Consider the following 23,626-nt stretch of genomic DNA (forward strand, 5'->3'; position numbering starts at 1 on the left):
ATATTTATCTTGCACACTAAATATTTAGTTAGCAAGCTAAATGTTTAGTTTGCCTCAATAAAAGTCTTTTGACCTCAAACACCTAAAGTGTTATGCAAACATTTAAACACACATTGAACTATTTCCCAAATTGCTCTGTCAAATATTTAATTTGGAGCTTAATATTTTGTTAGTTTACTAAATATTTAGTTTGGTAATTAAATATTTAGTATGAAGCTGTGAAATAAATGAATAACACATGGCTGAAATATTAAGCCCCAATTTTTGTCTCTTAGGGATAAAAAAACAAAATTATAGCTGTTAACTTTTGACAGTGTAATTTAAACAGCTCCTCGTAGCTGTTGATGTTTTTATTTAGTAAAAGTGCTAAAGCATATCAGCTCCACCGTTGGCTGATTGATGCTGCCTGGTTTATATCCCCATCCTGACTTCCTGGTCATTTTAAACTTTTATTAACGACCTCTGACCTCCTTATTTATCTGATTTTTAAGTGTTTGTGAAGTCATCCGGTCAACTTTTATTGGCTCTGAGATTAAACTCTGGGGTGACTGGACATTTTTAATGCTAGTTTGAGAATAATCCCACAAGCTTACAATCCTTTCCACACCAGAAAAGACCAGAACAATTGAATTATTGAAACTCCAGAAACAATGTGAGGTTCAGCTCCATTTATGCTTCAGGGTTTTAGTTTAAAGGGTTGATATATCCAAACCAAAACTAACTAAATTAGATCAGTAGGATCAAACTAAGTCTGGCAGCTCTGACTTTTATTTCCATGTTTCAGTTTGATAAAAACATTCAGCACCAGAGGAGAATCAGTTGGAGTCGGTCTGAGTCTGTCTGTTTTACTTTAAAGGGACTGCGAGGACTGCCAGGGTTCGATGGAGAGCCGGGTATTCCGGGCCAGCCTGGAGAACCGGGACCTCCGGGTCCTCCGTCACACCCGGGGGTGAGAGGAGAAGTCGCTTCTGAACAGTTTGCAGCTGGAAGCAGCCTGATCTAATCTGAAATGTGTCGTCTGCAGGGGCTGGGAGCGCATATGGCTCAAGGAATGGATTCAAAAACAGGACCGCAGCACATGCTGAGTGGAGCCAGGGTAAGAACCGGCCGGCGCAGCAGCAGGGGCGGCTCTGGTGGTTTTGGTTCGAAATGAAGAACATCAGGAGCTGTTTCCTGATTTCGGACCTTCTGGGCCTTTAGAGAGGAAGTTGTTTGGTTTGCTGTTAGGGTTAAAGATATGAAAACATCTCTAGATGGTGAATATTTCTGATTTCTTTCAACATAAAAGCTGCATCTTTTACAGAAAACAATTCATTACTTTTTGGATTTACATATTTAGCATGCAAATTTACAAAATTAGGCATAACAATGACCACTAGATGGAGACAAAACACCAAGAACATGAAAACCTACAAAACATGAACTGAACTCATTGTAGTCTGAGGCTGTTTCTCCTCTCAGGTCGGGTTGGTTTGATTGGAGACCAAAATTTCAACAATAGTTACATTTTCAATTGATAGTTTACTTTCCTTTGAGCAACCTGTTCCCCTCCTGGCCTGTGGGGGCGCTGCACCAAGAGCGACTGAAGGAAACGACTCAAAAACCTCTAAAGACACTGAGAGCAACTTCCTTCTTCACCAAATGGAAACAAGATGGAGGCGTCAGATTTTAGTGTTTGGAGGATTTATTTTAAGTCTTTGGCTAAAGACAAGCCATTTCTCCTGCTAGCACATGTGCTTTGGTTGTATTTACCCAGAATCCCCTGCGCTGTAGTCCACTTCCTGCTTTTGGAACGGTCTCAACTCTGTTTGGCGTTCACATTCAAACCGAACCAGAGTTCACTTCTACCAAACCCAGACAGAGGTTTGCAGGACCAGAGTTCACCACAGAGTTTGATTAGCATTCACACCCCACTAACTGAACTGGACTTCCCAGAAAAACAGACTGGGGTTGGAATAAAGTGGACTCAACCAGACTGGTGTGACTGCAAACGCAGAGACCATAATCCTGGCTCTGCTTTGAACCTCTTCACTGCATGATGAACGCCATTGCTCCAAGACAGAAATAGGTGATTATCATCTGCATAAAAGCGAAGCTGAGACTCGCCAGTTCATCCCTGTTGAACTTTACAAGGTCACTGGACTCTGGCTTAGAGAAAGGAACGGGTGAGGAGGTCTCTTGTGTTGGGGGAGATCGGAGCAACTCTTCACGATGAATTGAGTCCCTTTGGAGGTTTTCAAACCATGTTCCACTGCAGAGACGCCTCAGGTCTGACCCAGAGTTTACTGGAGGAACTGTATTCTGGATCACTCTGTCCCTGTTCTTCTGAAACTCCTTCAGCCTCGTAAACACCTTGGGATCCTGAGAATAATCTGGAGATTGTTGGTTGTGGAAGGTGCTGGAGTCGGTGCTGGCTCGAGTCTAACTCTGTGAAGTTAGCCTAGTTTCTACGTGAATATGAGAGTTTTCTCCAGATACTCCAGCTTCCTCTTACAGTAAAAAACATCCATATTAGGTTAACTGATAGCAATCCATTGGTGGATTTGTCTCTATATTAAACCAACCTATTAACCAATGGATAGATTGTTTATTGACCAATGGATAGATTTTATTATTAAAAGTTGAAGAAGTAAACCAAAGTATAAAAGTATTGCATGTTTCTTGATGGTTTCTCAGGGGGATTATTTGGAAACGTTCAGTTGCACCACCATAAATATGAAGCAGCTCCTGAAATGAATCCTTTGGATGTTTGTTTTAGGGAGAAGCTGGAGCCAGAGGACCAGTCGGACCAAACGGCTCACCTGTAAGTCTGTAACACGTCTCCTATCTAATGATGTCTGCATGTTCGCTCTGTTTGTCCTGAAACATGTTAATCCTACCTTTACAGGGTCACCCTGGACCACAAGGACCTGCCGGAGAAGTTGGTGATCCTGGTCACATGGTACGGAGATCATTTTCTAACTTTACTTTGTACTACAGATCAATCATTTATTGTGCTATTTTAATTTCATGGCTGGTTTTGTTTATCAGGGTTCGCCGGGACAGAGGGGACCGGAGGGCCCTCCAGGAAAACCAGGCGAAGATGTGAGTCTCTGCAGCGTTAGAGAACTTTAACCCTGTTAAAACATTTTCAATAACACATAAAAAGTGCCACTTAATGTTGAATATGTCTTGGAGAAAGGAGCAGAAACATTTTGTCTTTGTAACTCTGCAGCCATAAAATCAAAATAAACTCAATGAAATCTAAAGAGAAGATGGACACTAATGCCTCGTTAGTGGCAGAACGCCATGGTTCAATATTTTACGGTCCGGCGATTTCAGGAGACGTTTCCAGCGCCGGTTTGACTCTCACAGGGCAGGTAAAGGTAAACCAAAACGTCTAACTCTGTCCTCCAATCAATGGACGGAGTTGTTTCCATTGATTGGACACAATCAACAGACACGTACATGAGTACGGAGTAGGTGCTGTAGCTCCACCTAAACAGTACCATCATCCTATTGATGAACAACTGAAGTGGGACCAAGAATATTTAAAATGGAAACAGACAGAATAGTGTACCAAGCCGCACAACTCAGTGGAAACGACGCATAATTCTGTTCTACCAGCACTATTCCAACCTACCAAGAACGGTTTTTATGATGAGGTATTTAAACCCTCTACACACCTGATGAACTAAAGGTGTTTTTACATCTGATAGTCCGGTAGACTCGGTTCAACTGGGAAACAAAACGGCATCTTCTGTTACATTTTCAGTTGATACAGTTGTTTCTACTCTGAGTCAAACCAATCAAACCCTTTGAGAAACCTGTTCCCCTCCTGGCCTGTGGGGGCGCTGCACCAAGAACCACTGAAAGAAACAACATGAAAATCTCTGAAGACACTGAGCGCAACTAAATGTAAACAAAATGGAGTGTCGTCAGATTTTAGTAGTTGGAGGATTACTTTTTTGTCTTTGGCTAAAATCTATTAGCAGTTTCTCCTGCTAGCGCTAAGCTAGCCTATTTGTTCTGGTTGTATTTACCCAGAATGCCCTGCGCTTTCCAAGTGGTCTCTAGTCCACTTGGAGTTCACATTCAAACCGCACCAAAGTTCACTTCAACCGAACCGAGACGGAGGTTTGTAGGCCGACCAGAGTTCGATTAGCATTCCTGAACCGAACCGGACTTTGACTAGGCAGACAGACTGGAGTTGGATTAAACAGGAATGGTGTGAATGAACCCTAAACAAGGACGAAAATGTCAACTATCTGCATGGAAAAACAGGTTCATCAAAAGGATCCTGAACTTTCTCTAAGGAAATAATTTCTTAGAGGTGAAAGGTCAAGCATGATGTGCTTCACTTGCATAAAAAACACAGCTTACATGTTGATTGTCTGATTTCAGGTTTAAGTACAAGTATTTAAAATATTTGAAAACCCAAAAAGAACAAAATGGATTTACTGTAAAATAATGAACAAATTTACACTTTATTTAAGCCTGGTATAAATGAGAACCAATAATAAAATAACATTTTCTAAACTCATTAAACATTCCCGCATTTCCTTAGATTGTAAATGTATTTTTCTCATCCAGGGAGAAGCTGGTAGAGCAGGAAATTCTGGAGAAGTTGGATTCCCTGGATCATCGGTAACTTTGGACACAATGGAGTTTATTTTACTAAAATCTTCATTTCCCATAAATAATCTTACATTTCGTTCATATTTAGGGACCAAGAGGATTTCCTGGAACGCCCGGTCCGCCCGGCCTGAAGGGGCATCGAGTGAGTAACAAAAAACTTTAAATTGATTTTATTAATCAAGGGGTTCTAAAAATGAATTTAGTTGATTTTTGTTTCTTCTAGATGATTGTTAAAAATCTCATTAACATTGTTTTTTTTTACTGAATTCTCTGTTTCTGGCCTTTAGGGTCACATTGGGCCTCTTGGTCTAAAGGGTGAAGCTGGAGCTTTGGGATCCAAGGTAAAAATAATCTTATCGTTTTCTGAAGGTTTGAAGATTTGCATTTAATGACAATAATGAGAACAATTTCCATTGGCCATTGTTTCCATGGTAACTATCCATTTCCCTCTTTGGTAACTTGAGGTTTGCTTTCAGCAGCAGATCTGATGTATTGTGGTAATAGCGCCCCCTAAATAATAAAATGCATTTTTAAATAAATTTATTTCATAAAAGTGATTAAAAGTATTACTGTTCATTATTTAATGAGACATTTAAGGGTACATTTATTTATGATCTTACACACACCTCATGGGTCACATCATTATGATGCAGAAAATAATTTCTCGACCTGCAGCTGATGTCTCACGACCTCCCCAGGGGTCCCAACCTCCACTTTGGGAACCCCTGGTCAAGAGGTTGATTATGAAATTGTCACATCAAATTAGGTTTATAAAAACTAAGTTCTGTGGTATCAATTTGATATATATAAATGCCTCAAATATGGTGGTGCTAACATCTAATAGCAAGTCTGAAAATGTTTTAACTGGAGCAGAAACATAAATCAAATTTAATCAAATTCTTCATTATACGACAGACTGCCAGGAATCTGTCCAACTACACTGAAATAATTTGGGAAGACAGTACAATAGGATGTATTTTCAGATTTATGGACTAATCTGAGTGTCATCTGCGTAGAATTGATCAAATAATTTTATTCCTGCCTGGTATTTAAACCAGGCAGGAACAGAAATAGAAAGGAGTGAAGGAGTCATCCCTGAGGCACGCCTAGTTCCCACTGAACTGTCATTAAGACTGACAGAGAGGGATGTGTTGATGCAGCATCTTTATTGAGCAATAAAAGGAGGTTTATTTGGTTTTGTAGGGGGCTACAGGACCGCCTGGCCCGATGGGAGCACCTGGACCCATGGTGAGTTCAAATACATTTTCTTTTTCTTAGAAGCATAAAAGTGTAAATTTAATTTAAATCAGTTTTATGGATGGGTAATTTATTTGTGTTTAACTAACAGGGTCCTGCTGGGATGCCTGGCGAAAGAGGCCGGCCTGGACCTGGTGGAGTGGCAGTACGTCTGTTCATGCTAACTTTTACTTTTATTAGACACTGAATTGTAAAAAAATAACACTCATAAACATGAAACTCAATGTCTGTTAGGGAAAGCGTGGCATGCCTGGCAACATTGGGAAACCTGGTCCACTGGTGAGTGATATAATGTTCTGCTTTTGAGTATTTACCAAACAAAACCATGTCAGATAAAAGCAGCTGGCATTTCTGATGCGCGTGGATTCCAACATTACAATTATTCATCTTTTTTAACCCTCCTGGCCAGCAGGTGGAGACAGTTCACGGGTTTAACAAGAAGCAAGAGCAGTTGTTGTCAAAGCAAGTTCTACTATTGAGCTTAGATATACTACAGATGAAGAGAATTTAGGTTTTTTTGAAGCGCTACAGCAACATGGTATTTAGCAGAAACTAATGCTAAAGCGCTAATTTAAATTCTAATTATATCTGTCCTTGAAAGACTACAAACCCTGAAAACCAATTTAATTTTGACATTATGATTTACATTTTCTATCAAATCCTTAGACATTATGATGTTTATATCTTGTTCTCTACTGTCTGTTTTTTATGTTGCTCCTGTATTTTGGAAAAACAGAGAGAGAGAGGAAATGGAACTGCTACGTAAACCACTTCAAAATAAGAGCATGAATATAAACATCTCAACAGTCAGTAACCAATATGAAATACAAAACAGTCAAGTAAATTAGAGCTTTAGGATTTATCCAGAAAATGTAGCGTACAGGAAGCTAAGTGCACTAAATGTTTTCAAAGTTAGTTAAAGTACTAAACATTTTCAACATTAGCTAAATCGCTTTAGGATTTATCTGGAGAAATAAATGTAGGAGAAGCTAAGTGCGCTAAATGTTTTCAAAGTTAGCAAAAACGCTGAACGCTTTAGCGCATTAGTGGATTAGCTGGAGTGTGCTAACCACTGCTAGCCTGTTATCAAATGGATTGTCCTCATGCGTCTAAAAGATTTCTTATCAGACAGAAAACATGTTGAGGCATATTTTGTGTATAACAGCAACGTTTCCTTAGAATCTACTTGGAAAAATATTTTCTTCACCATGTTAAGACAGTTCATAAAGCCAGTTTTAGGTCATGCTTTTGTTTATCTGTCATCCTAATTAATAATTTCATCAGTATAACTGTAATATTCTCTGGTCTGCCGGACTTCAGGGCCCGTTGGGTCTCAGCGGTCCTGCCGGGTATCCAGGAGGCCCGGGAATGAAGGCAAGTACAGAAAGTCACTGAGGCCTGTACATCATGACAACATGACACATACAAACTTCATGATGCTTATTGTACATGGTTGTCATCTTTCACAGGGTCAGCCTGGTCCCACAGGGGTCAGAGGTCCAGAAGGCCCTCAGGGTCAGAGAGGAGAGACCGGTCACCAAGGCAGAGCTGGACCAGTTGGACTGAGGGTCAGCATCTGACATTTCTTATACTGGCAGCGCACATGTAGGGCATTAAATGGATGTAATGCTGTTGACATATATAATGTTAGGAGCTTTGTGTTCACAGGGACCCATGGGTACAGATGGAGGCCCAGGAACCAAAGGACCAGTGGTGTGTAAATGTTTTTCAGCTCCAACTGAGCTACATTCTTTACTACAAACCAATCAACCAACCAATGGGTCACTCTTTACAGGGTAACTTGGGTCCACAAGGTCCTGGAGGCCACCCTGGACCGTCCGGCCCACCAGGACCCCAGGGAAGCACCGGTCAGCCTGGCATTAAAGGACAGGGGGTGAGCTGACTCTAAAGTTTTCACCTGTTTCTGGATCTCTGTTAAACTTCCACTCATGTTAATGAGAGTGACTTCTGACCAAAGGGAGACGTTGGAGTTCCCGGTTTCAAAGGTGAAGCAGGACCAAAGGGAGAACCGGTAAGAGTCCATTGAAAAGAAGCTGATTACCTGAGCCTGACGAACAGTTTTCTAACTTTCGGATCCTTTCTGGTTTGTGTTTCTGTCTTTGTTAGGGTCCACCAGGTTCCCAGGGAGTGATAGGACCTCAGGGTGAGGAAGGAAAGCGAGGAACACGTGGAGATCCTGGCTCGGTGGGCCCTCCAGGGCCCGTCGGTGAGAGAGTGAGTCACCGTTTTGTTCACAACAATATCTTGTTCTAAATAATCCCATAATTTCACAACAGGGTTTTCAAAAGTCCTGATCTTTTACTCATGTTCACATTCACAACTTCAAATCTGTGGACATTCAGTGGACGTTCCTTCTTACCAAATCGGTCCATCTATGACCTTTGGACCGATTTTGAGCAGGGATGTTGACTGAGTCCTTCTCCTTTCCCCCATTTGTTGCTAAAGCTAAAGCTGCCAGGATGAGCTAGCATAGACGATGTTTGTTGACTGTCATTGGTCAAGACAAGTCCACCTGTTGACCAGAGCTGCTGGTCTGTGCAGGAAAAGTTGCCCAGAAATGTCTTCCTTAGGGATTATCTGGTACTGGAGCGAACTTTGGACTGATCTGAACCCTTGCCTGGTTTTTCAGGGTTCTCCTGGCAACAGAGGTTTCCCTGGTGCTGATGGCCTGCCAGGACCTAAGGTATTGTACATTTGCTGTGAATATTTCTGTCTTATTTTATCTGATTCATATACCTAAAGAATAATTCCCTCCTTTTGGAAAGGGTGCTCAAGGAGATCGTGGCATTTCTGGCCCTGCGGGCCCTAAAGGTTCTCTAGGGGACCCGGGCCGTCCAGGGGAGCCTGGTCTACCAGGTGCAAGGGTAACACAAGCGCTGTCTTTTACCTTCAAACTGCTGGATGTCACCTGTTGGTTAAATCTTACTGGTTCTGTCTGATCAATCACTACTTTTTATTTGGTAAATCTTCCACAGGGTCTTACAGGTACCCCAGGAGTCCAGGGGGCAGAAGGCAAGCCAGGGCCACTGGTACGTCACTTGCTCATTGGTTAGCAGGGCCGATTCAAAGCCAAAATCACAGATAGATGTTTAAATGTAGGATTGGCTCAATGGTTTATATGATAAGCGTGTCTGCAAATTTATCATTTTATCTCAGTAAGCTTTTTTTAATGTTTCTCCTTTATGTTTTTTCATACACCTCTTTCATTTTAGAATACAATTTTTACATTTACAGGTGTATTTATTTTGTAGCATTCCTTAGTTTCTATATTTCTGTGTTTCCTGTCAACATGCATATTCATTCCTGCATTATGTTTGAACTAAATGAGGCTTTTTTTGCACAACATGGCAACAATAACCTCCATTAGCATCATTAGCTTCAGCATCTAGCTTAAACTGCAGCATGTATTTTTACCCAAAATCAGTAAATCAACCTTTCTATCAATAAGAAACGTGTTTGGAGGTAATTAGATAGTGGATAAACTGTAAACAATTATGATGCCCCAAATTCACACTAAAAGCTCTTAATTTACTTTAGAATTAAAAAAATATCCAGTTTACATACAGAAATATCAAATCAATTCAATAAAATCACCCAGAGAGATTCTAAGTCAAGTGTTTGTGTCAAGTTGGACTGGAGAAAAGCACAAGTTAGCCTTGCTGATCATTAGCATCTTTAGCTTTTGCAGTTAGAATAAGTTGCAGTAAGTTCAGTTACCTAGAAGGATTATAAAGTGTGATAACTTTATAAAATAAGTTTTAGCAGAGAAATTTGCCAGTGTAATTTCTCCGTACATATGGGAAAACTACACATCATATCAACGGTAACCGTGCTAATAATTAGCACCATTAGCTTTAGCGGTTAGCATAAACTGCGTTAGGTGCAGTTGCATAAAAGGGGTCAACTAGCAGATATATATTTACCAGGAGATTAAATGTTTATATTCATAAGGAAGGACTACACAACGATGCTAACTGTTAGCATTGTTAGCCTTGTTTGGAGCACAGGAAACAGTTTGTGTTAAAACTTTACACACTTACATATTTTACTGTCTTTAAATTTACTTTGAAGTTTTGATTCTCTGATTAAAATACGCAGTGTGTTTTTTTTAGGGTCCATCTGGTGAAGACGGACGCCCAGGCCCGGCAGGATCGATTGGTAATAGGGGCCCGGTGGGCACCATGGGGGCCCCGGGCCCCAAAGGTTTCAGTGTAAGCTCGCTTTTCCTTCATTTTTACACATTTTAGCTAAAATCTCATTTTGTTTCTGACTTTAAATATGTTTTTTACATAAAGGGTGATCCTGGAAAAACAGGCGAACAAGGATCTCCAGGAGTACTCGGTCAAAGAGTAAGTCATTTCCTCCAGCTTTAACTAGGCCATTTACCTTCTACGATGAACTTATTTGTCACTTTGCCATCAGGGACCTCCAGGAAAAGATGGAGAAGTTGGCCCTGCAGGCCCGCCCGGCCCGCCTGTACGTATCTTTATGCGTTATGAACTTGATTCATCATTTCTAGACCTAAAAAATGACTTTTGTTGACTAAAGGGCCCCGCAGGAGACAGAGGAGAGCAGGGGCCACCTGGCGTGAACGGATTCCCGGTGCGTTGAGTTTATTTTTTCTAGAACAAAACCTTCACAGTATTCTAGATATATAAACTATCATTGGAAGAGAAATGCTTAAATAAAACACACTGACTTTGGTAAAGATTGTCTTTCCGCTGATTTTTCATTGTTTCATTTCTTATTTATTCATCTGTAGGGTTTGCCAGGAAACCAAGGACCCCCTGGAGAGTCTGGTAAACCAGGTGACCAAGTAAGTCCAACAAAAATAAAATTTTTATCCACAAGGTTTCAAATCAATAACTCACCTCTATGTTGCTTTCAGGGCATTCCTGGAGAAATTGGTCCACTTGGTCAAATCGGACCGAGGGTCAGTGAATTTCAACTTACATCAAATTTAAATGACCTAAAATTGTAAAATCTAAATTAATATTTAGATTAAATGATGATGTATCTTCCAGGGCGAGCGAGGAATCCCTGGAGAGAGAGGGGAACTGGGTGCATCCGGCCTGCAGGGACCTAAAGGGATTCCTGGAGCGCCAGGTCCAGACGGACCAAAGGTAGCACCACTGATCCAAGACGTTTCCTTAAATCTGATGTTTTTGAAGCTAGAAGTTTGATAGGTTAGAAGGCTATTATTATTATTATTATTAATAATATTAAGGTTTTCCTGAGTTCAGACCTGAAAGACTCTATTCTAATTCTGCTGTTTTAAGTTGATTTACCGTAAAAACCTTTACTGCACACGCTTAATGGAAATAATGTTTCATGTTTTGTAAATGTTTGTATCATTTTATTTTAAGGAAATTGTGATCTGAAGAAGTTTAGAAAGTCTCTCGTTATTCTGTCTCCCTTATTTTCAAAGATGCAGCAATAACACGTTATCATCGGCATAGAGGGAGCAGTAAAATCTGACTGTCACGTTTAGTGACTCTGAATGTAACAGTAACTGGAAAACTCAAATCTCTCTCCTCCCTCTGCTGTCTACGTTTGTGTAACACAACAGGAAACAACAATATATGTTTTTAGTAAAAGTAAAATGACTAAATTAATAACACATAACTTTGATCTAATTACTGGATGTAATCAGATTACTGTCTGTCAGATGACGGTAAAAAGACGTTTTTTCAAGTCTCTCAGTTAAAAACCTTGTTTAGCTTCAGTTCACTGACAATATGAACATCATCAATCCAAATGTGACTGTAGGGCAGCCCGGGTCCGCCTGGCACTCTGGGAGATGTCGGTCCTCCTGGTCTTCAAGGGATGCCAGGAGAGCGAGGAATCTCTGGACCTCCTGGGCCCAAGGGTGATCGGGTGAGTTCCTCAGCCGCAGTGCCAGGGTTCTTCACTGGAGGAGGATGAAAAAGGTAGCAAACGGTTTGTTTTTGTGGTTTCTGTTCAGGGAGCCATCGGTGAAAAGGGATCAGAAGGTACGCCCGGAAACGACGGAGCAAGAGTGAGTTCATCCTCCACTGAGTTTTCCTCCGCCTCAGCCCTGAACGAAGGCGTTTAATATAAACTGATGATGGATCGGTGCGGCTCACGGCTTGTCCCGGCTCGTCTGAGCCGACGGCGCGCTGCCTGTTGCTGACTGCCTCTGTTCCCTCCGCAGGGAGCGCCCGGCCCCCTCGGCCCAGTGGGACCCGCCGGACCCAGCGGAGAAAAGGTTCACCTCCTGTTTCATCACTGATTTTAAATGTTTTTAGAAACATTTTACACATTTGGGTCTCTACTGCTTCTAAAAACAGCCGGGTTTTGGCATTAAGTCGATGTTTTTTGGTGCCTGGATGTAGAAACACTTCAAAACCTTCCCAGTTGTAACGTCACAACTTATTTTAAAAATGTTTATACTTCCACTGCATATAAATGAACATTAACATGTAAATACATGAGATTACAGCTAGGTGGCTAATCTCCATCTCTAGTCCCTTTGACAGGTTGATGTTAAACTGGGTTGCCAGATCTGGCTGATAGTTTCCAGCCCAAAAGCAAAGTGAAACCGTTCAACTCCAAAAAATAAAAGCCCAAATCTCAACCTCTAAAGAAACTAGCGTTATAAATACATATATTAACAAAGTCTGTTATTACAGATATTTTATCACAACCTTTTCAGTCGTCCTTTATTCCAGATCCCATTCGGACTGCAAAGGACTTGAGTCTTTGAACACAACAAAACTGTTTTACAGTGACACAGTGACACCAGATTAGCCACTGACTGATCACTGATGATGTCAAGCAGGACAAATTGAAAGAACTATTTGAAATAATTTTCCTATAAAACCTTTCTAAAAATCCGATCAGTCTTGTTAAAAGCAGCTAAAAGTTTACCAACTGACACAAACAGTTTTTTTCCCGGCCCAACGTGTTGAAAAACAGCCCAATCTGGCAACATGGCGTTAAAGCACGCACTGCCCTTCACCTAGCAATCCCAACCCGTTACCTAGCAATGGGATTGCTAACAGGGGTAACGGGGCAGAGTTCCACCCCGTTACCTAGCAACCCCAGCAGAGTTCCACCCCGTTACCTAGCAACCCCAGCAGAGTTCCACCCCGTTACCTAGCAACCCCAGCAAAGTTCCAGCACATTTTGTCAAAAAGATGTCATGTTTTGATCTGATCGTAGATATGTAGATTGTAGATCTGTAGATCGTAGATCTGTCCTATCCTGTTCATGATCGGTCACATTTAAAGGTACAGAATACATTAAAGGTCTTTACTGTCAGTGAATATGTGGCATCTTTCCAGGGGGAACCTGGACCCAAAGGGCCAGCCGGACCTCCAGGATCCAGAGGAACTCCGGTACGCTGACCTAAACAGTCATTTTTTTATCTACAATTACGTATTATTTTAGATATTTCCAATCAAAACTTTGTTTTCTTACAGGGATCGAGGGGTGACCCCGGTCCGATCGGCGCTGTTGGGTTCACCGGACCACAGGTAGCTAAAATAATGTCCGTTGCTCATGTAACGCCTCGCTGTCCAAAGCCCCAGCCTAAAAATCCGTGTTTCCCAGGGTCCCGATGGTCAACCTGGAGTGAAGGGAGAACCCGGAGAGCCCGGTCAGAAAGGAGATGCTGGTTCTCCAGGACCGCAGGGTCTGGCCGGAGCCCACGGACCTCCGGTGGGTCTCAGACTCGGTCTTACACCGTCACCAAGACTGAGTTACAATTTTATCCGTCGTTTTAGAGTTTAAACACTTAACAGAACATCATCTTTCCTGCTTATGTTGCTGAGAAGTTTCTTAAGGTGCTGGTTTATTGTTTTAGGGTCCAATTGGTGTTTCTGGGCTGAAAGGAGGTCGAGGAACGCAGGGTGCACCGGTACGATGACGATTCATTGGAACTGATTTACCCCAGCAAGCCCTAAACGCCTCATGAATCAAATGTTTTGTGTTTTCCTGTTTTAGGGCCCCACTGGTTTCCCTGGATCTGCAGGAAAAGTCGGACCGCCGGGCCCACCTGTAGGTACCGCTCTGTAAAAACCGGACTGGACTTTGATGAAATGGTTTTGACTAACATTCAGTAACTAGTTCCTCAGTTTAACTTCTTTAACTAACTGAAACTGAATGAATTCAAACTTTTTCCACCTTTAGTTTGAAATAATTCCTGTCATCTGTTAAGAGGCACTTTTAGTGCAGAGCTTTAACTCTGGAGTTATAACTTTATTTAAAATAAATATAATTTACCGATTTCACTGACTTTTCTTCAGCCATCATCTAAACTCATTTCATTTCATTTCACATTTTTTTGCTGCTGTTTTAAAAATAATAATAAGGAATTTTCCAATAATTTTTCAGAAGGAAGCGGTAATACTGCCACCCTCAGGTGGGAGTTAGCATCACATTTACCCAACGTGTTTAATCAATTTGTGGAAAAATTGCAATTAACCAAGCAGGGTGTATTAAATTTCTGTAGTTTTCTTCAGTTTTTTGTAATTTCAGATTAAGAGATCTACAACATTTTATTTGCACTAATGTTAATTTACGTATGTTTGCCTTTTATTATTTAAAGAGCCATTTTTCCAAAATAAAATCCTTCATTAATGTATTATAGTTATCATCCAAAATATAAGTGCTTAAAATCTAAAGTCAGAACCAAATCTTATCTTATGAAATTGATTCTGATTCAATCTAATAACAAAAAGATATAAAATAAATATTACTGATTGCTTTAGAGTTGCTTTTTATGGAGATTTGTCCAATTATTCCAGCTAAAACCCGGATCTGTTCCTTTAGCTGCTGCGTGTCGGTCCACAGCACCGCAGGCAGATTAAATATTCATATTCTGCTTTTCGGCTGAAATGTTCAGGATTTATTTCACGTTGAGATTTAAAGGTACAGCAGCTCCTAAAACCGACGCTCGTTTACTTTCTCTGATTGTGTCTGTGGATTTTCAGGGCCCAGTCGGGGAAGCAGGGCCCCAGGGAGCCCCGGGCAAAGAGGGCCCCCCAGGACTCCGCGGGGACCACGGGTCGCCTGGGAGGCAAGGCGAGCGCGGCCCGGCGGGGCCCTCAGGGAGCCCCGGGGACAAGGGCGACCCTGGAGAGGACGGCCCCACGGTGAGCTAACGACGCCTCCGCTCAGCCGGCCCACAAAGCCTTTCAGTCTGCAGGTGTGTAGTTAAAGTTTGCTGTGTCCTTCAGGGTCCTGATGGCCCTCCGGGTCCGGCTGGAACCACAGGACAGAGAGGCATCGTGGGTCTTCCTGGGCAGAGAGGAGAACGGGGCATGCCGGGTCTTCCAGGACCAGCAGTGAGTTTCCCCGACCTTCTGCTTCATCTGCAAAATAATCTAGAATCTGGATCCATCAGACCTTAATCCGGTTCTGTTTTCCACCGTTAATCCGGTTCCGTTTTCCTGGTTCCAGGGGCCTCCAGGGAAGCAGGGCTCCCCAGGATCAACGGGAGATAAAGGCCCTCCAGGTCCGGTCGGCGTTCCCGGCGCTAACGGACCCCGTGGCGATCCCGGTCCGGATGTAAGTAAAAGCTGGTTTTTCCCCAAGTTGCTCAACAAAGATGTGATTATTATTATTATTATTATTATTATTATTATTATGAATTTTTTATTTAGGTAATTTTTAACTTTTCCATCAGAAACATAAGCATGGTTTCTCCCAGTGAATTATCAGCCTGGTGGGCTGCCAGGCTTTAATTGCTCCCCACCAGACTAAGTTTGTTTATTACAGTTTTTTTATTCACATAGTCAGTTCTGTTTATTTACTGGAACCATAACCACTTCCTGTCTTTACCAGGCTACATGCTAACGACTTTAGCAAATAAAAAAGACAAGTCACAAATGAAAAATAAAAACATTAATATTTATTTTATATCTTTTTTATGTTTGCCTGTGTTATCGTTTTATTGCCCAGCTTTAGTGTCGATATCTTTGATCATTGATCAGTTAAGAATGATCGATTCCTCTTCCACCGTATTTCTATGATTTATTCTAGAGCAATTCATGATCTATAGTGTCAACGTCTATGAAGAATTCTGCAGGAGTTTCATTTTTATCAGTTTCCTTTGCTTAACCTTCTGGACTCGGTAACTCATGGTGTTGGTTCTGCTCAGGGCCCGGCCGGATCCGACGGACCTCCAGGGAAGGACGGCGGTCTGGGTCAGAGGGTAGGAGGAAAACCAAACATTCTGGTTCTGATTCTTATGATGCAAAACACTGACAGTCCAAAACGTTTCAGGGAGACCGAGGAGATTCTGGTCCGGAGGGTTTGATTGGTCCACAAGGACTTCCTGGAACCCCGGGACCCGTCGGTGCCCCGGGTTCTCCAGGAAAGAGAGGCGAGCCTGTAAGTCTTTACCATTCAGCTCTAACATCATCTGTTGGAGCGCGTTGAGGGTTTGGTTTGGGTCAAAGGTTAACCACAGGTCTTTCTACTGACTTTAGGGCTCAAGAGGACCCCAAGGACCACCTGGAGCAGCTGGAAAACGAGGACTGGTGGTCCGTCTTAAAGCCGTGAAACAAAACAAATGATACAGTTTGAGATGAACTGCAGCTACAGACTTTGTTCTTCCAATTCAGGGACCACAAGGACCGAGAGGAGATAAGGGTGACCTGGGCGATCATGGAGAGAGAGGACAGAAAGGACACAGAGGATACACGGGTCTGCAGGGTCTTCCTGGACCTCCGGTACAGCCTGCTCCTCCTCCCACCTTTAAGAGTCCAGACATGAACAGGTTCCTCAGTAATGACAGATGCTGTCCAACTCAACATAACTGATCCCTGACCAGGCATAACATTATGACCAGTGACTGTCCAGGTGACCCCTGTTGGTGGGTCCAATCTGACCCCTGTCCACTGATTCCCCAACAATGGGCACAAGAGAATCAAAACCGGGACATGTGAATGTTTGGGTCGTGTTCTAATAGGAAACTTTGGATTCCTCCATCTACATGGATTTTACTTTGATGCCTACCTAAGCATGGCTACAGACCAGAACCAGCAGGAAGTGTTGGGTTGGTCTCCAGATTCCTCAGATGTTTTCACATGTGACAGACCTGTCGACCCGGTTCTACTGGAACCAGAACTTCATAATCTGCTCCACCTGCTGTGGTTCTCTGAGTCAAACCAACCTCTCTGGTCTGCTTGGTGTTCACATATGCATTGGAACCGAACCAGAGTCCACTTCAACCGAACCGAGGTTTATAGAAGGACCCGAGTTTGTTTCAGACTTTGATTACGCATTCACAGCTCCCCAAACGATCTGGACTTTCTAGATAAACAGAAAGTTTATCTATTGAAGCGGACTTTTGGGATGTACTGGACAAACAATTCCAACCCACGACAACCGTCCACTGCCAAATACCACAGGTTACCATCTACTGGAGGCAAAGTCTCCATAAGGCCATAATGTTGTGTCTGATTGGCGTTTGTTGTTGAAGGAATTGAAAAAACAACTCTCTAACTCCACTTAGAAATTGAAGATATAAGATATTAATTTCAGGCTAATAAAGTGTAAACATTGACATTTCTGAAGTATTTGTACTTTAGAGAGAAGCAGTGTTGACAGGAATCACAAGGCCAATTTTCTAAGGTTTTGGATGAGAAGATATCGAGATCCGCAAAATGAGCTTCCATTTATCTGATTAACGGTGAACAAAAGAGCAATTATGTGAGATTTTCTGCCTGAAAATTGCTCCTCATGTTTGTTATTAATATTTTTTAGGGCACAACTGGAGAGCAAGGAGCTCCTGGGATAGTCGGACCGGGCGGGCCGAGGGTAAGCGCTCCGCTTACATCGGTTTTATCATGAAAACATGTTTTCATTTTAATGCAAGATAAAAACTGTAGCTGCTGATGCCTCCAGTAACTGTCACATACAAATGTCCGTTAGCTCTGGCCAGTTCAGTGCTGTGTTGTGGATCAGTTGTATGATCTGTATAGTTTTACAGGATCAGCAGATAAATTTCTGATTTTTTTAATGAGGCCAGAAATTTGAATTATTAGCTGTAAATGATAAACTAAACATTAGCATAACAACATTAGCATTAGCATCAGTTCAGCTCAGACCATTGATTTCTTCTAATGTTGAGTTCTCCTTGAATCTGACTCAGGGTCCTCCTGGGCCCATCGGGCCTCCTGGAAAGGAGGGGTATATGGGTCAGCCGGGCCCGATGGGACCTCCAGGGACACGAGGACTCAGTGGAGAAATTGGGCCTCAGGTAATGATTTGAAATACTTCATCTGAGAGTCACTGAAAGCTTTACTTACCTAGAATAAATAAAGCTGTGTGTGGAATCGACAGGGCCCTCCAGGAGAACCCGGACCCACCGGTCCTCCTGGGCCTCCAGGACCACCCGTGGCGGCTATGGACGATCTGTTTGGCGGCCCCCAGGATTACGACTCCGGGCCCCCTCCTCCTCCAGAGTTCAGTGAAGACGAAGCCCTGCCCAACAGCAACTCCTCCACCATCATCCCCGTGGACCCGGGCGTCCAGGCGACCTTGAAGGCCCTCAGCAGTCAGATCGACAGCATGAAGAGTCCGGACGGCAGCAGGAAGCATCCGGCCAGGACCTGCGACGACCTGAAGAGGTGCTACCCCATGAAGACGAGCGGTACGTCACTTTACGGCCTGCAGCGCCTCAGGAAGGGAACTGTTTGGGTTGTGAAGTAGCTTTTGGTGACTTTGTCTGCAGGTGAGTACTGGGTGGATCCAAACCAGGGCAGTTCAGAAGATGCCATCAAGGTTCACTGCAACATGGACACCGGAGAAACCTGCATCTCCGCCAACCCGGCCAGCATACCTCGCAAAGTGTGGTGGACCGCGTCCAGGAACAAACCTGTGTGGTTTGGAGCCGACATCAACGGCGGGACGCACGTGAGCCAGAACTTCTTCAGCGTTAGCCGAGGATCTTCATGGCACAGCGCTAACTTTTTCTCTGTGTTTCCAGTTTACCTACGGCAACAGGGATCAGCCGGCGAACTCCGTGGCGGTGCAGATGACCTTCATCCGCCTGCTGTCCAAGGAGGCGTCTCAGACCGTCACCTACCACTGCAAGAACTCCGTGGGCTACAACGACGCCAAGGCGGGCAACCTGAAGAAAGCCGTGATCCTCAAAGGCTCCAACGACCTGGAGCTGAAAGCCGAGGGCAACAACCGCTTCAGATACACGGTGCTGGAGGACTCCTGTTCGGTACGGCTCATCGCCCCGAAACACCAACAGATACAAGACAGAGAAACAGAGGAAGACTGCCTGTTCCAAAACTATCCTGGATATGTTAGAGAGGAACGGCTTCAGGAAAGCTATTCAATAAATCCAGCAGTGTTTGACCCTAGCTAAACGTTAGCTGCTCTAACCCTGAAGCACTAATCATTAACTAATCATATCGCTAATGATATATAACAGAAGCTAATGTTAATACAATAAAATCAACATGGTACACAGTGAACCCTCGTTTTTCACGGTGTTACGTTCTGAAAAGAACCTGCGATAGGCGAAATCTGCGAAGTAGTAACCTTTTTTTTTTTTTACAATTATTATACAATAAAATACTCCATAATACATTGAAACCAAAGAACAAAACCTTTTTACAGGCCCAAACATTTGTTTAACAAATAAAAGTACTGTATAAACGTTTTTTGTTTACAAATAACTACTGTACTGTAAAATAATAATTTTAATCATCAATATGAACTGAACGCTTCAAATTGCGGAGATCAGCGCCGCCCCACCGCGACCCGAGTCATTGGATTAGAACGGGAGAAAATAAAAAATGATTATGAAAAACAAAACAAAGTACAGTAGGACAAATAGTGACTCGTGTATTTCACTGCTGTTCTGACTGAGCCGCTGCATCCTGACTCCGCTCTGTAGCGTTTTTTCTTCTAAAGCCCGCGGTGCAGGTGGGTTTTATCGAGGGAAGAACATAGTTATCGGTTGTTGTTGTCGCTCTTTGTTCTTCTGGGCAAAAAGATTCTTGAAATTGCAAGAGAATTTGCAAACTTAAATTTGGCAAGCTGTTTTATATATGTGTACATATTAAACCGCAACGTTGTTGACACACAGGTAGAAGCAGAGAGACTGTTTAGCCAATCAGAATGCAGAACACAATGCACGATGCAAATCCGCGAAGCAGCGAGACGTGACAGGTGAACCGCGATGTAGCGACGGTTCACTGTATAGCAGAAGCTGATGCTAAAGTTAGGAATTATTTGAAGGAAAAGTCATCATTTTCTGTTATTTCTACTAGTGTAAACACCCTGAGCGCTTCAGGCCGTCAGGAACTGATTTGGTTTCTCTGTTTTACAGCAAGCGTCCAGCAGCTGGGGCAAGACAGTGTTTGAGTACAGGACACAGAAAACAGCGAGACTTCCCATAGTGGATTTGGCCCCTGTGGACATTGGTGGCCCCAGTCAAGAGTTCGGCATCGACATCGGGCCAGTATGCTTCTTGTAAACTTCCTTAGACTGTTGGACTGACAGCTGACACGGTCAGAGTACTGAGGACTCTTCTGGCCCTGTGGCAGGATATTTATTGTGCTTTTCACCCACAACAAGACATCCAAGATTTCTAATTTTGTATGAATTTTTGGTTTTTAAGAAAAATAATTGGTAAAAAAAGAAAAACCTAAATCATTCCTTTGTCGTCTCGTGTTTGTTTGCTCAAAGCTTCATGCAGCAAATTTCACTCCACAAATTGGACACAAAGTAACTGAGAGCTGCTGTTCATAAGCGCGTGTCCCACTCTCATTGCTTTTATTATTATTGTTGTTACTGTTTTAAATAAGAACTCTGTTTTATGTTTGAATTGAACACATTGTGGTGCTATAGAGGGGAAGGCAGCCCCGGATGATGAGTTCCCCGGATCGCCGCACGGCCAGGCGGGGGATCGGATCGCTCCGAGTTAGCTACCTCGCCACCGACGCTCAGAAATCAGAAAACCACGTGTAAATCTGTCCTGCCAGGTGCTGTTTTCCAAGTGATTTCTTCTCCCGGTGCAGAGCTGCTTGGGGTGTAAATAAAGATGATGGAGGGACGAGTGAAGTCCTGTGTGGTGACTTTTGACCCAAATAAACGGTACAGCAACAGGTAGCGCAAATATCACCATCCAATGCACGCCGGTTCCCAGTTTGCCGTATTCTGGACTTATAATGATGCTCTAGAAATCCTTCTTATATTCAGTTTTTTAGAATAACTAGCTGTCTGCTTTGTACTTTTTGCTTTGCAACAAATTAAACTGAATGCTTTTTAATCGCCCAAGTTTTTGTCAAATTAATGAAAGTCCTGTCAGGCTGGAGGCTGGGTTTTTTTTTTATTTTTTAAAGGATCTTCTGTCACTATTTCAGTCAACAGCATTTATTATGCAAACATATGAATGATTCAAACTCCAAAACGCACAAACATAACAAAACAAACGCAAAAGAAAACAGGAAATAGAAGCAGTAAACTGTAAGGTCCTCCAAACCACCAGGGGGCGTCGACCGCCGAATCATCTGGGAACAGACCTTCAAGAAAGACTGGATGAACAGAAGAAAGTTTGAGGAAGTAAGAGAAAGTGTGCTAATCTTTGAGCAGCACTTTTACGTAGCTATTATTACCGACTCCAGACTCCCCCTAGTGGTCAGGAGGACTTGCGTTTAGTAAAGCGAGTATGCAGTATTTTATACTTCCTGTTTCTGTGACGGCAGCATTTTTAATGTTCTATTTGTTTTTTTGTGTTTGTGTAAAGCCAGATGATAAATCAATTTTACAGATTTATCAAATTTTCTGTTTCTGAAAATTACATTTTTGGATTTTTTTTTCACCAGTGCACTTTTGGGCTTCCATAATTGAGAGTAATGTTAGCGTACCTAAGAACTACCATCTTGTTTGACAATCATTTTCTTTTTCCTTTTTAAACTTTGAATTCAGGTCAAGTCACAGAAGGAACAGCTGAAATAAAAAACATTTTTTAAAACATTTTCTGTCATTTGTAATTTTTTGCAAGGAAGAAATTTGTATTATTTCTGTATTCTATTAAAATTGTGCATTTTATTTGGTTTAAAAAGTTTGAGATCATGTTTATGCATTTTGGAGTTTGCATCATTCATGTGTTTGATGCATATTTGCGCCTTTCGGCCACCGTGGAAAAAAACTGGCAAGAGGAAATTTTTCACACAGGAAGTGGAAAAGTTTGGATGTTTATAAATACGTCCGTCACAATAACAACTTTTCTGGATCAATTGTTCCAGAAACTATTTAAATTAACAAAAGTATTATTTTGAGACAATTTTCAACTGATAGTAAGAGTACATGGCATTAATCCAAATCCTTGCAAAGATAAAAAAAAAACAAAAAAACTTTAATTTCTAAAGAACAGTCAACACTGGAAAAAAAAATTAAATATCCAAACTTTTGTTTAAAAAAATCACTAATTGATCGTGTGATTAACTGATTAGTTGTTGTTTTTTTTCTGCTGATAAGAGGTTGCAGGTTTCAAATCTCATTTATGAATTTAAATTCACAACAGCTTGCAAAATTATTCACAACACTTTTTTTTTACACATTTTGTCACATTAAAATGTAAAATGTTTGGATTTTATGTGACAGAACAACAGTCGTATTAAACCGCGTGGTGGATGGAGTATAATGGACACTCTCTTTGCCTTTTGGGCAGGAAATGAGGGAAAACCTGCAGCAAACGCCCCTGAGGTCGGAGTTGAACCGCAGACCTACAGCCTGCTGAGACGCATCAGTAATCAGCCCCTTTACTGCGATACCCACAAACAAAATCCTCTGCAACCAGCTGCTTTCAGAGAGGAACCAACCCCCAGTGAAAACTTAGCCCCGCCCCCAAACAAATGTTGAACATTTTGAAAGTGGGCGGAGCCAAAATATACGGAGGGGCGTGGCCAAGCTTGGGAATGAGTGGAGAGCGTCAAAGGGGTTAATCATCCAGACAAGGAAAAGTTTGATGCCAACTTAGAAAATATGTTGCTGTATATTCAGACCTTCTGGGACAAAAGCAGCTGGCGACAAATCTGACGACTTCTGCAAACAAATCACCGACTTTTATTCAAAAGAGCAACTAATAACAAATCTGATACATTTTTTAAAAAGCATTAGAGACAAAAATGGCTACAAACAAACTTAGTGATGTTTTTGCAAAACAGCAACTAGCGACAAAGCTAACAACTTAAAAAAAACAACAAATGTAGTTAGTTTCTTCCAAAAAGTGACACGTCTGATTATTTTGTAAAAAAAAAAAAAAAAGCAAGTAGAAACAAATCAAATGACTTTTTTTAAAATAAGTGATTAGCAACAAATCAGGTTCTTCACAAAGCACCTAGTGACAAATCTAGTTAATTTTTGTCAAAGAAGCAATGAGCAACACGTCTCAGCAACTTTTTAAAAAAGCAACTAGTAATAAATCTAACGCTTTTTTATTTGTTTCTGGAGATTTTAATGGCAACAAAACGTCAATAATGTAAATAAATCTCAAATGTGCAAAGCTGAGAAACGCTATCAATCAATGCTAGCTAGTCCACCTCCTGACTCGCCACTAGGGGGCGCGTCTGAGTGAGGTAAACATCAACCAAGCTGGATTGGAACCAATAGGAAAATCGCATGCAGTACCACCATTCGCCCCAACGAGGGCAGCACTGGGACGGTTTGGGAAAAATGTTGCAAAATTAAATAAATTTACAGAAAAATGTACAAATGTGTCCAGAAACATAAAAAT

At 42.0% G+C, this 23,626-nt stretch overlaps 1 protein-coding gene across 1 annotated transcript in view; it reads left to right on the plus strand.

Annotated features, from left to right (window-relative positions):
• Positions 1 to 21,161, plus strand: part of LOC102235720 (collagen alpha-2(V) chain-like) — a 46,135-nt gene extending 24,974 nt beyond the window's left edge. Inside the window, exons 7-54 of the mRNA XM_023336926.1 lie at positions 857 to 949; positions 1,025 to 1,096; positions 2,759 to 2,803; positions 2,888 to 2,941; positions 3,031 to 3,084; positions 4,573 to 4,626; positions 4,706 to 4,759; positions 4,905 to 4,958; positions 5,821 to 5,865; positions 5,966 to 6,019; positions 6,109 to 6,153; positions 7,195 to 7,248; positions 7,344 to 7,442; positions 7,543 to 7,587; positions 7,670 to 7,768; positions 7,853 to 7,906; positions 8,002 to 8,109; positions 8,525 to 8,578; positions 8,661 to 8,759; positions 8,871 to 8,924; positions 10,008 to 10,106; positions 10,191 to 10,244; positions 10,318 to 10,371; positions 10,444 to 10,497; positions 10,658 to 10,711; positions 10,784 to 10,828; positions 10,920 to 11,018; positions 11,665 to 11,772; positions 11,861 to 11,914; positions 12,071 to 12,124; positions 13,203 to 13,256; positions 13,341 to 13,394; positions 13,471 to 13,578; positions 13,724 to 13,777; positions 13,864 to 13,917; positions 14,853 to 15,014; positions 15,099 to 15,206; positions 15,322 to 15,429; positions 16,022 to 16,075; positions 16,147 to 16,254; positions 16,353 to 16,406; positions 16,488 to 16,595; positions 17,632 to 17,685; positions 18,020 to 18,127; positions 18,211 to 18,520; positions 18,602 to 18,783; positions 18,857 to 19,099; positions 20,216 to 21,161. Coding sequence (XP_023192694.1) covers positions 857 to 949; positions 1,025 to 1,096; positions 2,759 to 2,803; positions 2,888 to 2,941; positions 3,031 to 3,084; positions 4,573 to 4,626; positions 4,706 to 4,759; positions 4,905 to 4,958; positions 5,821 to 5,865; positions 5,966 to 6,019; positions 6,109 to 6,153; positions 7,195 to 7,248; positions 7,344 to 7,442; positions 7,543 to 7,587; positions 7,670 to 7,768; positions 7,853 to 7,906; positions 8,002 to 8,109; positions 8,525 to 8,578; positions 8,661 to 8,759; positions 8,871 to 8,924; positions 10,008 to 10,106; positions 10,191 to 10,244; positions 10,318 to 10,371; positions 10,444 to 10,497; positions 10,658 to 10,711; positions 10,784 to 10,828; positions 10,920 to 11,018; positions 11,665 to 11,772; positions 11,861 to 11,914; positions 12,071 to 12,124; positions 13,203 to 13,256; positions 13,341 to 13,394; positions 13,471 to 13,578; positions 13,724 to 13,777; positions 13,864 to 13,917; positions 14,853 to 15,014; positions 15,099 to 15,206; positions 15,322 to 15,429; positions 16,022 to 16,075; positions 16,147 to 16,254; positions 16,353 to 16,406; positions 16,488 to 16,595; positions 17,632 to 17,685; positions 18,020 to 18,127; positions 18,211 to 18,520; positions 18,602 to 18,783; positions 18,857 to 19,099; positions 20,216 to 20,362 — 4,035 coding nt within the window. The 3' untranslated portion in view covers positions 20,363 to 21,161. The remainder of the gene's footprint in view (positions 1 to 856; positions 950 to 1,024; positions 1,097 to 2,758; positions 2,804 to 2,887; positions 2,942 to 3,030; positions 3,085 to 4,572; positions 4,627 to 4,705; positions 4,760 to 4,904; positions 4,959 to 5,820; positions 5,866 to 5,965; positions 6,020 to 6,108; positions 6,154 to 7,194; positions 7,249 to 7,343; positions 7,443 to 7,542; positions 7,588 to 7,669; positions 7,769 to 7,852; positions 7,907 to 8,001; positions 8,110 to 8,524; positions 8,579 to 8,660; positions 8,760 to 8,870; positions 8,925 to 10,007; positions 10,107 to 10,190; positions 10,245 to 10,317; positions 10,372 to 10,443; positions 10,498 to 10,657; positions 10,712 to 10,783; positions 10,829 to 10,919; positions 11,019 to 11,664; positions 11,773 to 11,860; positions 11,915 to 12,070; positions 12,125 to 13,202; positions 13,257 to 13,340; positions 13,395 to 13,470; positions 13,579 to 13,723; positions 13,778 to 13,863; positions 13,918 to 14,852; positions 15,015 to 15,098; positions 15,207 to 15,321; positions 15,430 to 16,021; positions 16,076 to 16,146; positions 16,255 to 16,352; positions 16,407 to 16,487; positions 16,596 to 17,631; positions 17,686 to 18,019; positions 18,128 to 18,210; positions 18,521 to 18,601; positions 18,784 to 18,856; positions 19,100 to 20,215) is intronic.
• The last annotated feature ends 2,465 nt before the right edge of the window (positions 21,162 to 23,626 follow it).

The sequence above is a fragment of the Xiphophorus maculatus genome, chromosome 7, assembly GCF_002775205.1.
Source record: "Xiphophorus maculatus strain JP 163 A chromosome 7, X_maculatus-5.0-male, whole genome shotgun sequence".
Classification (NCBI taxonomy): domain Eukaryota; kingdom Metazoa; phylum Chordata; class Actinopteri; order Cyprinodontiformes; family Poeciliidae; genus Xiphophorus; species Xiphophorus maculatus.